The sequence below is a fragment of the Elaeis guineensis genome, chromosome 7 (assembly GCF_000442705.2).
Source record: "Elaeis guineensis isolate ETL-2024a chromosome 7, EG11, whole genome shotgun sequence".
NCBI classification, from domain to species: domain Eukaryota; kingdom Viridiplantae; phylum Streptophyta; class Magnoliopsida; order Arecales; family Arecaceae; genus Elaeis; species Elaeis guineensis.
Genome location: NC_025999.2, coordinates 12,206,708 through 12,221,488, shown reverse-complemented (window position 1 = coordinate 12,221,488; position 14,781 = coordinate 12,206,708). Strand labels below are relative to the sequence as shown.

The 14,781-nt window shown below is 36.5% G+C and overlaps 1 protein-coding gene across 1 annotated transcript; it reads left to right on the top strand.

Moving 5' to 3' along the window:
- The first annotated feature begins 562 nt into the window (after positions 1-562).
- On the top strand, positions 563-13,652 carry LOC105049139 (coatomer subunit epsilon-1). The gene is made up of 7 exons (XM_010928704.3): positions 563-785; positions 874-957; positions 8,091-8,242; positions 10,882-11,017; positions 11,128-11,283; positions 11,414-11,493; positions 13,286-13,652. The coding sequence occupies exons 1-7, from the start codon at positions 615-617 to the stop codon at positions 13,377-13,379; spliced, it is 873 nt and encodes a 290-aa protein (XP_010927006.1). The 5' UTR covers positions 563-614; the 3' UTR covers positions 13,380-13,652.
- Positions 13,653-14,781: the final 1,129 nt, after the last annotated feature.

Genomic DNA, 14,781 nt, shown 5'->3' with positions numbered 1-14,781 from the left:
TCACTTTTTTATTTAAAAATTTTGAATGATGAAAATATCTCTATTCTTTGAAAAAAATTATGACATTCTGTGGCATATTATGATATCTTGTATCAAAATTATGACTTTCTATATACAGGATGTTATAATACGGATATAGGATGTCATAATTTTTTTTAAAAAATAAAGATATTTTCGTCATTCAAAATTTTCAAATGAAATAGTGAAACTACAAGCATTAAATATGCATTGGAAAGTGGTGACTATGGACTAATTATATGAAGTGGTGTGCTCTATATCAGATATACGTTGAAAAATGATGACTATATGAACTAATTATATGAAGCGGTGTGCTTTATATTGAATTTTCTATGCTATTTATGGTGCACACAGAATTTCCCCACTTAGTATTGTTCTTTGTGTAATCAAAAAAAAAAAAACTGCTGCTATTCTTAAATAAATAATGAAATCAAAGTGGAGGTTGACTTTTTGTAGTACTCAGATTACGCTTTACAAGCGATCGGCCTATCGGGTCGGGTTGGATCAATTCATGTTGCGCTTCCTAATATTGTTCCAGCACCTGCTATCACTTTCTCTTTCCTTGGTGCTTCGTTTCGTTGGCTGGATCCGCGGCAATGGCGTCGTCGTCGGGCCCCGACCGCCTCTTCAGCCTCCGCAATAGCTTCTATTTGGGGGCGTACCAGGACGCCATCAACAAAAGCGACATCCCCAACCTCTCCCCCGACGACGCCGTCGAGCGCGACTCCCTCGTCTACCGCTCCTACATCGCCCTCGGCTCCTACCAGGTCGCCTTTTCCTCTATTTCCTCCAGATCTTTGATCTCTTGCTTCCTCTTTTCTTCTTTGATCCCCGGGATCTGCTGCTCCTCTGCAGCTTGTGATCAGCGAGATTGATTCCTCGGCACCCACTGCCCTCCAGGCTGTCAAGTTGCTCGCCCTCTACCTCGCCGGAGACAAGGTTGGTTTCCCTGGTACCCGAACTGAATCTGGTTGGACTCACTTTTAGGTCTGGTTGTTTGGATCTAGAGCAGGGAAACCCAAACCGATTGATCTGTCATGGATTTGTTTATTTCTTGTGATCTGATATGAAATTCTCGCCAAAATATGATTTTGGTCGTTAGTATGTTTCTTTGGAGTTCTTTTGTTCAGATCAGATATTGTGCTTTCATTCTTTCAATTGGACTAGCTGTGTACCACCATTTATGAGATGTGTTGCGAATTGTGTTCCACTTAGTCTAGATCATAGATCTATGTCAAATCGTTTTATATGGTACTCTGCGCTGCAATGGAGTGTCATTTCTTTGAAAGACTGAATATATTTCTGTGGGGTGCTTTTTCTCGGATCAGATATTGTACTTCCATACTGTCAATTGGACTAGTTGTTTACCACCACTGATGAGATGTATCACAAATCGTGTTACATCTAGTCTATATCATGAGTGCATATCAAATTGTATTATGTGGTACTTTGCGCTGCGATGGAGTGTCATTTCTTCAGATTTGGTCTGGCTGAGTCACATGAATAGCTCTGCTGCATGTTATTTTTGTGTGTTTACGTGCTGCATTTTTATTTACTTGTTTGCACCTAGTGCTTGAATCACTTATTATATGCTCCTAAGTGCCAATGTTGGAAGGTTGTGCTTGTAAGTTTTGCATTTTCAGCATGTGTATAGATTAATAGCAATGTAGGAATGGGTATCCACTACTTATGATGTTTGTTGTAGTATATGCCTTTGACTGGCCTTTAATTTGAGTGCCCGAATGATTTTCTTTTTTTGTTTCAATGTTTCCTAGGGCAATTACCCTTCATCAATGCATCAGGCTTTAGCACTGGGTGACAAATTATGCAATATGCAGGGCCAAGGTGTTGAGATATATCATTTATACTGATGAGTGATGATGGTCTATTATGAAGCATGAATAGCTTGAATCTATAATTTCCAAACATGTAAAGTCTTGCATTTTAAGCTTGATTTTTGACCTTTTCTTTAATGTTTAGCTGTTCTGTGTTTTGGGCAGTTGTATCCATAGGGACGTTACCTCAATTCTTCACATTAGGAAAGTTGTCACGGAACCTAAATTTCTGACTCAGATGATTGATGGAAGCTCAAATAAAAGAAAAATAAAATTAGTAATTTATTACTATAATATTTATGATTATGATGCATTATCATTTGGCTTCTTTTGATTTCAACCGTGTCTGCAATATTTGATAGTTATTGGGAAACACATCTCTTTTAGTTAGGAAGTTCCAAAGTTTCTAAAAACCCTTATGATAAATTGATCTTATCTGCTTTTTAAAAATTGTAAATTAAAGAGAAGAATAAAGACATGGGAACTAAACAAAAACTTGTTATACAAAATATTAAAGAACCACTGATTAGAAATTGCCTAGTGGCTTCTAAGAGTTTCCTAGATGCTTCTCACATATTAAAGTTTTTTTTTTTTCAATTTCATGCATTGAGGCATTATCTCTCAGCTGTACCCTGCTTGTATTTCAAGGTTAGTGATAGAAATATTGTACTATGATGCTATATTGGCTATTCAAACTCTTCTTATTCTGACTCTTGCACTTGCTTCTCAAGTGCTTTCTTAATCTATATTTCTTGAATTGCCCTCTGCTTCCCCATTCCTACACCTGAATCCACTCTTGATCTTGGAGATAATGGTTTGAATCTACTTGCCACATGTTTCAACTCACTTTCCATTCTCTCTTAATAAAAGGAAGAGAACAGCAAGCTGTAGCAGACTTTTAATTTATTTTCTGCTTATATTACGTTTACATAATTTTTCTTACCTTTTATGCAAAAGATGTGCTTGAAAGTTGAAAGTTGAAACCCTCCTTTGCTTAGCTAATTGCACCAGGTTTGTACTTGTTTCTTTCTTTTCTTTCATGAAGAGTAGTGTAGTTGCAAAATCTTTAGCAAGGCAATTCCATCAATTAATGAAAAAAAGGAAAAGCTTTTAGACTCACCAGTTAAAATTATCGAATTACTTTTTTACTATATTTTATCAGCAAAAGTGAACATATAAAATCATATTAAAAAATTAATCTGTTAGGATTTATACTCCCCTAACAAGAGTCTCTCAAATTCGAGGATGAGAAGGGCTCCAAAGGCAATAATATTAATCCTAGAAATTAAAAGGAATAAAAGAAAAATGGCAATCCATGCCCCTTAAGGGTGGTTGGTCAAGCTTATTTATAGCCTTCTACACTAGTTAGATTAATAAGAAAAACAAAGAGAAAAATAATGGCCAGGGCTGGTTTATAGTTTCAGCCATTCTTGCTTTATTTGTTGATATTGTTGATTAGCCATTTTTGCTTTATTTGCTGATCCACTGATTAGCCATTATTACTTTATTTGCCGATCTGTTGATTTATTATTGATTTGTTTTCAAGTTAAAATGAAAATCTTTTAGCTGTCCTATTTGTTTCCAACTATATAGATTACATTTCTTATCGAAATAGGGCTAAATCAAGCTAGATTTGTGACCGATCAACTGTTCTATTTATTTCTAACTATGCTGATTACATGCTTTATCAAAATAGGGCTGAATTAAGTTGGATTTATGACCGATCAAGATTGCCACTGTAACAACTCTCTGCCCCTTTGAGACACCTTGTCCTCCAGGTCCAATATCGGAAAAGCGAAGGATGAGATCATCATGGTCCTTCAACTCGTTTCTTCTTAAGATCATCACGGGCTCTTCGAAATCTTCAGATAATGCCTCCTCGCCTTCTTCTTGTGACTGTTCGTCGTAGGCTTCCTCGACATCACAATGCTCGTCGTTGAACATCACCAAGTACATTGAGTTTTGCATTTATGCTCCGATCAAGGTTTTAAATCCTGCAGGATGAGGTTGTCCTGATTTTTCACAGAATGGGACGCTCCGCCATCCTGTTCTGTCCTGACACTTAGGACAGAGGATGTCCTAAGACTTTTCGATTGGGATATTGAGACGCTAGCGAGACGGTTCTGTTGCGATGCATAGGATGATATCTTATCTCGATGTCCCATTGGGACCTGAATCTTTGGCCTCGGCCTCCAATTTTTGTCACAATGGAAACAGAGTCTCTTTTTCCTTCTTTCCTCAACCTGAGAGGTGGTAAAGCTTCACATTGCGTTGGTCGGAGTCTTATTGGCTCCACTAGTGGCCGACCCACCATGGAAGGGCCTTGAAGGTGGTCAGCCAGCAAGCGTGTTTGCTGGTTGATTGTTGTAGTTGCTTGCTGGCTGAAATTGGGATTGTGGATGAGCTTTATATGATGGGACAATCAAAGCCAACTAAGACTCCACCACTTTTGCTTCTCTGTAAGCCTCCAAAATCGATGTAGGCTCATAGGCTCATACCTCCACTTGTAGAGACTCCTTCAAGCCATCAATAAAAGAGCCAATCAAAGCATCTTCGAAGAGGTTGGGCAGTATATCAGAGATCCATTCAAATTCAGCTTGGTAGTTACCAACGGATCCCCTCTGTCGGAGTTGGTGAAGTGCCTCCATGTAGTTCATCATGCAATCTGATCCAAATCGTGTCTCGGTTACTTGCTTGAAATCCTCCCACGCCGGCTGCCCCATTCGTGTAAAATATCATTTGTACCATTGTGAGGCCTTTTCCAAATAAAGCGATGCAATTGCCACCTTACAATCTTTCGGCGTGTTTGTACATATGATATAATTTTTAGCAGCAAAAAGCCAAACTTGTAGGTTTGTCTTCCCATCAAACTTCGAAAAATCGATCTTTGAAGATTAAGGTTGCATTGCTTGTTGAGGGAAGCGATGCTCGCGTGGAATCCGGGGTTGGCGCAAAGGAGTCCGCTCGAATCCCATGTTGTTCCCTGCAGTCTCTCGTTGTCCACTGCCATGATCATAAAGATTTCGGCCATCATTATCTTATCGAGGTAGAACCTCATGATGGGCTGTTGGTATCTCTGTTTGAGTAAAAGTTGGAAGCTGTGGAAGTGCGAAACAAGTCCTTTGCTGCCCCAAAACAGTAGTAGACGGGCCGGCCTTGGTGGTAAAGGTGGTCAGCCCATAGTCTAAGTATTCATCATCATACTTCTTGCCTATGTATAGGTCTTGCGAAGGTAATGCATAGGTGAAGATGGGCTGATTATGCAAACCTTTGGACTACTGGTTTGCTGAAAGAAAATCTCTGAAAGTAGGAACAAGGGGTTTCTTATCGTGTCCCAATACTATTCCTTGGCCGTAAGGTGCACCAGTTATGTGGGGCTGCACCGAAGCACCTCCCCTACCCATAAAGGGGCCGGTGACTTGTGGGGACACCACATCTCCTTCTCTAATAAAAATCGAAGACAGAAGAAAAGCATCTACCTGTGCAACCCTACTTTTGCCTGAAATATTTTGCGCATTTGTGAGGGATCCGGTTGAAGTATGCCGCATCGGGGTTGAAGACATTTGTCTGACACTATTAGGCACCAGAGAGTAGAGTTTGAAGAATCTTTGATTATCTTCAACTTTCTTCAGCCGTCACGCTAAGGCATCGATGGAGGATAATATCTTTTGGAGAGATTGTTTGATTGATGGAGCTTGAGTGCCTTCAATTTTGTCATCGTTCTTCTTCATCATAGGTTCAGATATCAGAGAAGTGATCATGAACATCGAAGAAGAAATCAGCAAGAAGAGTGGATCGTTGTAGGGCTCTGATATCAAATTGTTAGGATTTATACTCTCCTAACAAGAGTATCTTAAATTCAAGGATGAGAAGGCCTCTGAAGGCAATAATATTAATACTAAAAATTAAAAGGAATAAGAGAAAAATGGCAATCCATGCCCCTTAAGGGTGGCTGGTCAGGCTTATTTATAGCCTTCTACACTAGCTATATTATTAAAAAAAATAAAAAGAAAAATAATAGGCTGGTTTATAATTTCAGTTATTCTTGCTTTATTTGGTGTTCCACTGATTAGCCATTCTTGCTTTATTTGCTGATCTGCTGATTAGCCATTATTGCTTTATTTGCTGATCCGTTGATTAGCTATTATTGCTTTTATTTGTTGATCTGCTTATTTATTTCCGAACTGAAATAAAAATCCTTTAGCTGTCCTATTTATTTCCAACTATGCAAATTATATTCCTTATTGAAATAAGGCTGAATCAAGCTAGATTTCTGACTGGTCAACTGTCCTATTTGTTTTCAACTATGCTGATTACATGTCTTATCAATATAGGGCTGAATCTAGTTGGATTTGTGATCGGTCAAGGTTGCCATTGTAACATTATCCTAGTATACATGGCAAATGAATATCTAACACTTTTCTGGTAGGGTGAAAGATCGACCTACTCTCTCTTTCTCTATCACTCTTTCGATGCATACATACTACGTACGTACGTACGTACATACATACATACATACATACATACATACATACATACATATATATATATATATATATATATATATATATATATACACACACACACACACACACACGTATGCGCACACACACACACACACACACATATATACATATGCATCTACATATACATATGTGTACATATGTATATGTATATATGCACACACACACACACACACACATATGTACGTACGTACGTATGTACGTATGTATGTATTCTGTTCTATAAGAAGACTAGAAAATGATAGAAGAAATTATCCTTTGTTATTAAAAACTATGGTTCTTATGTTTCCGCTTCCTCTTCTATTAATATGGTCCAGCCAAATCCTATTTTTGCTAACCAAGCAGAATATGAACTATCTTTTCTTTGATACTGGGTCTTAAAAAATCTCATGTTTGTTATTGATGTTGGGTTCTTTTACTTATAAGATGGAAGAAAAAAATGCAACATTACATGGGATAGGAACTAGTTATTGGATCAATATGGTCTTTTGAATAAAGGTAAGAGGGAAAAATGAATGGTGCTGGAAAATGTTATCTTTTCTAGTAAAACAATGCCAAAGGTCTAAAACTTGATTTTGGTCTTGGTTTTGGCTGGGCCCAGGAAGTTTTGATTTGTTTTGGTTCCGCTTCATAGTTTTGGCTTTAATTTTAAAATTTTTGGCCAAAATTATAAAATCAAGGAAATCCATTGGGTACCCTTTAGACCATATTGTGTTGTTGAGTGCCTTTTTTTTTTTTTTAAATTAAAATTTTTTTTTTGATAGTTTCATTCATCCAAATAAAGGTTTGTTCAATAAAAAGTTAAAAAAATCAATTCTGCATCAATTTATTGTGTAGCATATCTTCTTGACATTTCATGAATATTTTGCATATAACAAATTACATGGCTATGATATTTGAGATCTAGAGTATCCTGATTCATGTCAAAAGATATACTCCTTTTTTTTTAAAAAAAATTTAAATCTAACTTTGCAGTGCTTTTGAATATTTTCAAAACTTGAAAAGTCTGACATCAATCTTGAGAAAATTGCTTTATGGTATACCATGAAATGAAGAAATGACAGTCAAGGTGTCCATGTTTAATATATATTTGGCATAAATTAGTTTTACATTTTGATTGGTTTTTTATTTTTGCAATTTTCGCTAGTTGGATTATAGTTTTCTTTCCATTTCTCAATCAATTACATTAGAAAAGGATTGCAAAAATGTTAGGTGGGTGGATGTCATGAAAGCTTGTTTAGATTTATTGGTGAATGATATTTAAATAGTTTAATGTGATGGGAGGGAAATTGGTTTCCTTGAGGGGAATAGAAATATTAAAATCTGTAGAGGGTTTTAGATGGTGAATGCTTTAAGTTAGTGTGAGAATTACTTTGGTGGAGATGATCTCTCTCTCTCTCATCCATTGTATTGCTAGTAGGAGGCCTTTGTTTGTTTCTTTTTGATCACCAGAAGCAAACAGTTTCCTTCCCATAAATATCCAGTCTTGTTATTTATGCATTTTTTGTGCTTTATCTTTTTCTTACCCTATTGAGGATTTAACCTTTGCATCTTTATTGCATTTAATGTATATAACATAATGTATAGTTATACATACGTTGGAATATAGCTTATGAGCTTGGTCTGTGCCTTGTCTTTTTGCTCTGTTTTTTGTGCTTAGTCTTTGCATTTCTTGATTCTCAAGATTTTTTTTTCTTGCCTTTTTTTTCTCAAGGAATCTGCTATTGTGAGTCTCCAAGAGTGGCTGCATGATGCAGCAATTGGAAACAACCCTGTTCTTCGACTGATTGCTGGGATCATTTACATGCATGAACAAAACTATAATGAGGTTCTTAAGCACACAAACTCTGGAGGAACTCTAGAATTGTTAGTCCCATACCCCCTTATTATGTCTATTAGAAAATATTTCCTTCTACATTCATATGATTATGTGTGTGACAGACTGCATTGGATCTTTTGAAATTGTGGGATGTGGTGCATGTAATTGTGGTGATTCCTTGCTAATAAAATAATGATTTAATTGTTGGCTATATTCTGGATGAAATAATTAGTATGCTAGTCGGAAATCTCTTTGTTAACAATTTTAGATGTCATTGTATTCATGCAAAGTAAATATTATCTATTGAATTATTCATGTAGAAAAGATGGACTTATAACTCCTATCATCTCCATCTGATTTGTGCAACTTTTTATTTGGATTTCAATGCAACCCTTATTGGGTTACAAAACACTTGAATAAGGCCTTCATTAGACAAGGACTACAGTTGGCTTTTCACAAATAAGGATTATAAGGACTACATTAGGGTTGATAACAAGCAGGGATTTGATCAGGAACAAGTAGCTTGAGCACTGTTCAAGCTTTGCCCTGAATCTCAGAGCTCAATCCAGTCATGGCCAGGTTTGGGCCTAGCATTTCTTATTTATTAATTTGTTTTTTGGTATGTGTCAAAAGCCCTGGTGGGAGGTGGGCAAGTCCTGTGTAAGATGTTTGCAGTCGGACTCAATGCATAAAACCAAATGAGGAAGCTATTGCCTTGGGATTGAGGATATGGAAATTGGGATGTGATAGTAGTGGTGGAAGTGGGAAGATAGGAGAGTAGAGAAACAAAGAGATTTCGAGCAGGGAGACAGATTGTGAGCCAGGGGATTGGGGCTATAGGTTTGTTGAGTCGGGGTAGGTGATGCTACGTACTTGTAGCCATCCATATGGTGGGAAAGATTGGGCAGGATTGTGGTGGTGGATGAGGCAAGTTGAGAGTAGATGAGAGGAGGAAAAAAGGGAGACTGGAGGGGGAAGGAGAACTGTGTGGTGAGAAGAGGAAAGGAGACGGTACAAAGTAGGGATCAGGTGAAACTGATTACTTTTTTTCTTTTTCAAATGGATAATATGGCTATAAAAACAAAGAACAAGCCAAAAACTTTCTGTAGGCCCTGAATATACTGACTTAGAAATACAAATTCGTCTTGGTCAACAACTAATTTTACTTGGCCCCAGCCTAGTCTGATTTAGGCCCATGCCAAGTCCACTAACACTCTATTTGGTATCTTGAGATTGGACTAATTTTCCATTACAAAGAGAGGGATAATCACATATCTCCCAATAAGTTTGTTAGACATAAATCTTATCAAATTGTTTCATGTACCACTTTAGGTATTAATATGGAATAATACTAAAATAAGTTACATTCTCTTGTATGTATATGATGTGTAGGAAGGTTTTAGTTAGTATTAATATGAATTTGAAATTATGCTGGTTGGCTTAAAGTATTGCTGCTTTTGTTGGTGGGACTTGGGTAGCATGACTTCAAGGTTACTCTGTTGGATTGCCTATTTTTGCTCACCAGTAGGTGGAAGGTAATGACTTGGAATTTGTTCTTAGGCCATATAAAAATCTGAATATACTGATATTATTCTATGGAATAAGGTATTGCCTGGTGGTCGCAGTCTGGGTTCTGTTCTCCATCATGCTAGATGTGGGCTCATTTGAAAAAATAGGGGTACATGCCATTCTGTATTGATCAAAGCTGGTTCATGCTGGATACTACCTCAAAAGTCGAAATTTATGTCTACATGCCATTCTGTACTGATCAATTCTAATTGAATATGTAGTCATAAAATGGAGAAATCCCACCATAATTTTTTTCTGCTCTTCTGTGCTTGTGTAATAGTAGATATTTAATCTGTTTGTGTAATAGTGATGGCAGTGGGTTGACCTAACCGGTGTCCTTTTTGTTATTTTGTTTGACTCTTTTTGTTCAAATAATTAATGAATAAAACAAAAAACAAAAGAATAATTGATAGCATAGAGTCATGCGCTAGATGTATGATATATGCACCTGAAATGTACCTTTGTCCTTTAAGCTGCACTTGATGTATCCAAGTGATGCAACTCCACTGATTACTTGTTATTTATCTTGGAGCACAGATTAGAAACCTTGTTGAACCATGGTTTTCTTCTATTAGTACCATATTTTCTGTAATTGTTTCACCTGAGCATGTTAATCCAAGCTAGATTTTTCAGAACCCACTTTTCATGGATTACGAACTTTTTTTTGCCTGGTCATTTTGTTAATTTGCATAGTGTTAGATGTTTTGTTGGATTCAAATTTTTTGTCAAACTCATTTAAATCAATGGAAGAAAAGTAGTCTTATTCATATTTTATAGATGGCAGCTCATAATATGACTTATTTTCCTAGTGCATCCATACTATCATGCTCTTGGTTTTTTTGTGGAAGAAAAACAAAGGTGCAGGACTACAGATTGTGATGTGAGAAATGCTTTCAAGCAGTTGATGTGCTTGAATAGTATGATGATATAAAAGGTGTTAGAATGTATGGGGTATAAAGGATGCTTATGCATGATAAATGCCATGAGCATATTTAGATGCACTAGAGCATGAAAAAAATTTTTGGCTCTTGCAACTACTGATTTTTTCATGCTACTAATGCCTGCCGCCAAACAACACTTAAAACTATAGTGATTTGACCGAACTGCTTGTTTGCAGGCATGCATTGAATGTTCAGATATACCTTAAGATGCACAGGTCGGACTATGCAGAGAAACAACTGAAGATCATGCTACAAATTGATGAAGACCATACACTGACACAACTTGCGAATGCATGGGTAAACTTGGCGGTGGTAAGGTTTCTTTTTTTCTTATATATATACATATATTTGAATTGTGTGTTTACTTTGAGATACTCTTAACTGTTTAATATGGACCGAAATTATATTGCTTTGCAATGCAGGGTGGTTCAAAGATACAGGAGGCATATCTTATTTTCCAAGATTTCTCTGAGAAGAACCAGGTGACTCCTTTGGTTCTGAATGGTAAGGCTGTCTGTCGTATGCACATGGGTCGCTTTGATGAAGCTGAAATCCTGTTACTTGAAGCACTTAACAGGGTAAGCTCTAACATCCTATATTGTGCTTTTATATTCTTTTGTTTAGGTATTGCTTTATTTCAATGACTTATAAAGGACTAGTTGCACTGTGGAATGGACTAAAGAGGTTCTGATTTTTTGTTTTCTGCAGGATTCCAAAGATGCAGAATCACTGGCCAACATAGTTGTATGCAGTCTTCACCTAAAAAAACCTGCAGGTCGATACCTCAGGTATATGAATGAAATGCTGCATAAAAATTTTGATATAAGAATCTAAATAACATGAATTTTTGGCTTGCTTTTTCTATGCACATAAGTGTATAAACTCGTCTGTTCAGGCATGAATCCATGCTTTGATTTTCTTCTTCTTCTTCTTTTTTCTTTTTTTTTGTGTGTGTGTGTGTGTGTGTGTGTGTGGAGGTGGGGGGGGGTTGTTACAATCCATGCTTTGATTTTACTGAACCATAATTTTCTTAACATGAAATAAACCAAGGTTTTATGTACTATTGTACCATGCATATGGGGTATAGTACAGAGGCTCGACATGGTACCATACTGACACATGCTATTGGCTGACTTAGCATGCTTACCATGTGTCAGTGAAGGGGTATAACATACCATGCCACACACACAAGGTACTGATACAGGAGCTAGCATTGAGATGTAAAACCTTTGAGATCAACCATATGCTCTTGAGCCTGTACACTTCATTTTTATTCGTTGCATTCCTTGTTAACTGACTCTTATGAATCCAGAAAACTTATTTTATTATAAATTAATAGAATGCAAAGAAGACAGGCATGTACTTAAAGCATGCTAGAAAGCATAGAAATGATAGATACGAGAACATAAATGAACAAAGAGGAAATTTCAGTTAAATTTTGAAAAGCTTGTGCTTTTGTTGCACATATCTTTTTCTGTCTTTGTTGATAGGATATTGGTACATGTGTTAATATGATTGTATCCATTGATAAGATTTAACTTCCCTGCATGAGTAGTTGTATCCTTTTTTTTTTTTCCTCTTGCGGATTCTTATTCAACTGTTGCAATGTGACTCTTATTCGACTCTTGCAATGATGACCATGAAAAGCTGGTTTTATGGTATCTGGAATGAGAAATAATTTCAAGTTTCTGCCACCCATTGTTGAAGTTTGAATGCAGCTTGCTTGTCATTGGTAGATCTGTACCTAAGATCAAAACTTCATAATGTTTTCTTCGAGCATTGTATATACAAGCCAGGATTTCAGCTAAAAACCAATGACTTGTAACTGGACAATTGCCAAAGCTTCAGCCACAATTATGTCTAACAAGATGATATGTCATGCCAGGGAATCTCATCCATATCTTCCTATCAGTGGATCAATTCTCATAAATCAGATGTGAACATGATATGTTTTCCCTGTTTTGTAGAACCACAATGTTAATCTTTGGGACCTTACTCCTCATATCTGGTCACTATGGGTTTTAATGTTAATTTATTATCGAATCTATAATGTTAATCAACTTTATGATGATATCAAGGCAGTTGGATGAAGCAGGTAAAGTTCAGTGAGAGAACTGCCAGAAAGCATCTTGAGTAAAGTTTTGTACTATTACTTATGCATCAAAGTGATGTCACATTACCAATTTACTGTAATTGTACTATTAAGTGCCAAGAAATGACAGTAGTTTTCAAATTTACAATAATACTCGTAATTATATTTATGTTACAATGAAATTAGAACATATGTAAAGCTTTCATTCAACATAACTTCAAACTGCTGGATGCTTTGGCCTTGTCTAAGATCCGAGATGCACTCTAGGCATCTGGGTAGTTGCCATAAAGTGCATGTATAGCTTTAGACACTGAGTTAGGCTTTAGGCATTTATTGTAAGTCCTAACTCCTGTTCCTGATCTCCTAGTGTACTTGCCTGCAACATCCTCATTCTTACTGTATACTTGAAGCAAATTCTCCAATTTAATGCATTATATTAATCTAATCCTAGTTGAATGCTGCTGAATTTTGTGACTTTGCTTCTTCAGCCAGTTGAAGCTATCACATCCTGATCATTTGCTTGTTCATCGTGCCTCTTCTGCTGAAGTTATCTTCGAGAGAGCTGTTCAAGCCATTGCATGAGCCCTTGATATTGCAGTGTCCAACTGGTGGAGCGTAATTTCATCTCTGTTCTTTTTGATTATACTATATCATAGTTTAATGTTCAGCAATTGCTTTTTTGGTGGTCCTCATGTGGGGATTATATTTTCTCATTGAATTTGACCAAAAGATTGTTTTTGGTCACTATATTTTGGTCTTCTTTTTTAAAGCCAAACCCTGTTAGTCATCGAAACTGTCCTGTTAGATGATATGGATATTATAATGTTCCAATGGTTACACAGAACATGAAGAAAATTGTCCAATGTTCTTTATAGGTAGGATTTCTTTGTCTGCAGGGGTTTATAGCAGCTCTCTATATGGAGAAGTGCACCGTTTGACAGATATTGCAATAGTTAATTTAGTTGTTTTCAGATCAATAAATTGTATATAGATAATTATGCCCTACATTCATTTAAAGGAATAATATTTAATCTTTACTGCCCTGGAAATGACAGTCACTTCTGGCAATATTACCTGTCTCTTTTGCAAAATATGGGGATTATTGAGGCTTCTGCTAATTGGGTGTCATCAGTATGTTAAACCTCAACATAGATTTGGCGGAATCCATTTAGCAAATTAGTATAGGATAACTGTTGAAATATATGTGGAATTGTAGCTGAGCCCTTGGATTGGCTACCATTTATCATTTATGCCTAGTGATTGGAACTTTATCTTGTGCCGTTGATTCGACATTATATTCTTTAATTCTTGTCTCGTTATAAGACAGGCATGAATGTGTTCAGAAAGCAGGTTGAACTGTGTGAAACGATCCAAACTGTCTGCCGACAATTAAATGATAAATGAAAATTGGAAAAGGATTAAGCATGATTGCAGTCAAACGGCTAAAATAAAGTTTGCCAAATATGAATTCTTTGTAGGATTAAGCATCTTCCATCAGATTTGAACTTGCTGCCCTTCGATGTAGGCTTGAGCGAGTTGAATCCAACTTAGATGCCATCAACCATCTTTCACCCCTAGCTCTGAAAATTTGGGACCAGCAACCGAGACCACCCCTCAGTTGCAAAAAAAGAAAAAAAGAAAAAGGAAAACAAAGGAGACACGTCTTCGAAGGATTTGACGAGCGAAGGAGACAACCCAGAGACCCAGTGCTAACGTTGGGAAATCTGATCTTACAGTAGAAGTGCCACCAGAGTCTCCTAGGCTTTTTCCATGAACGAGGAGACTGCAAGAACCAACCTAAGCAACAAGCAAAACAATCCTTTAGCCTTCACTTGAAATAACTTGGATTTGAGTACAAATTTTATATAAAAGACATGTTATTATTTTTAAAATATCATAATAATTAGATATATTATATTAATAATATTATGGTATCTAATATGTAATATGAAACGTATTATATAATGCAACTACATTTTAAACT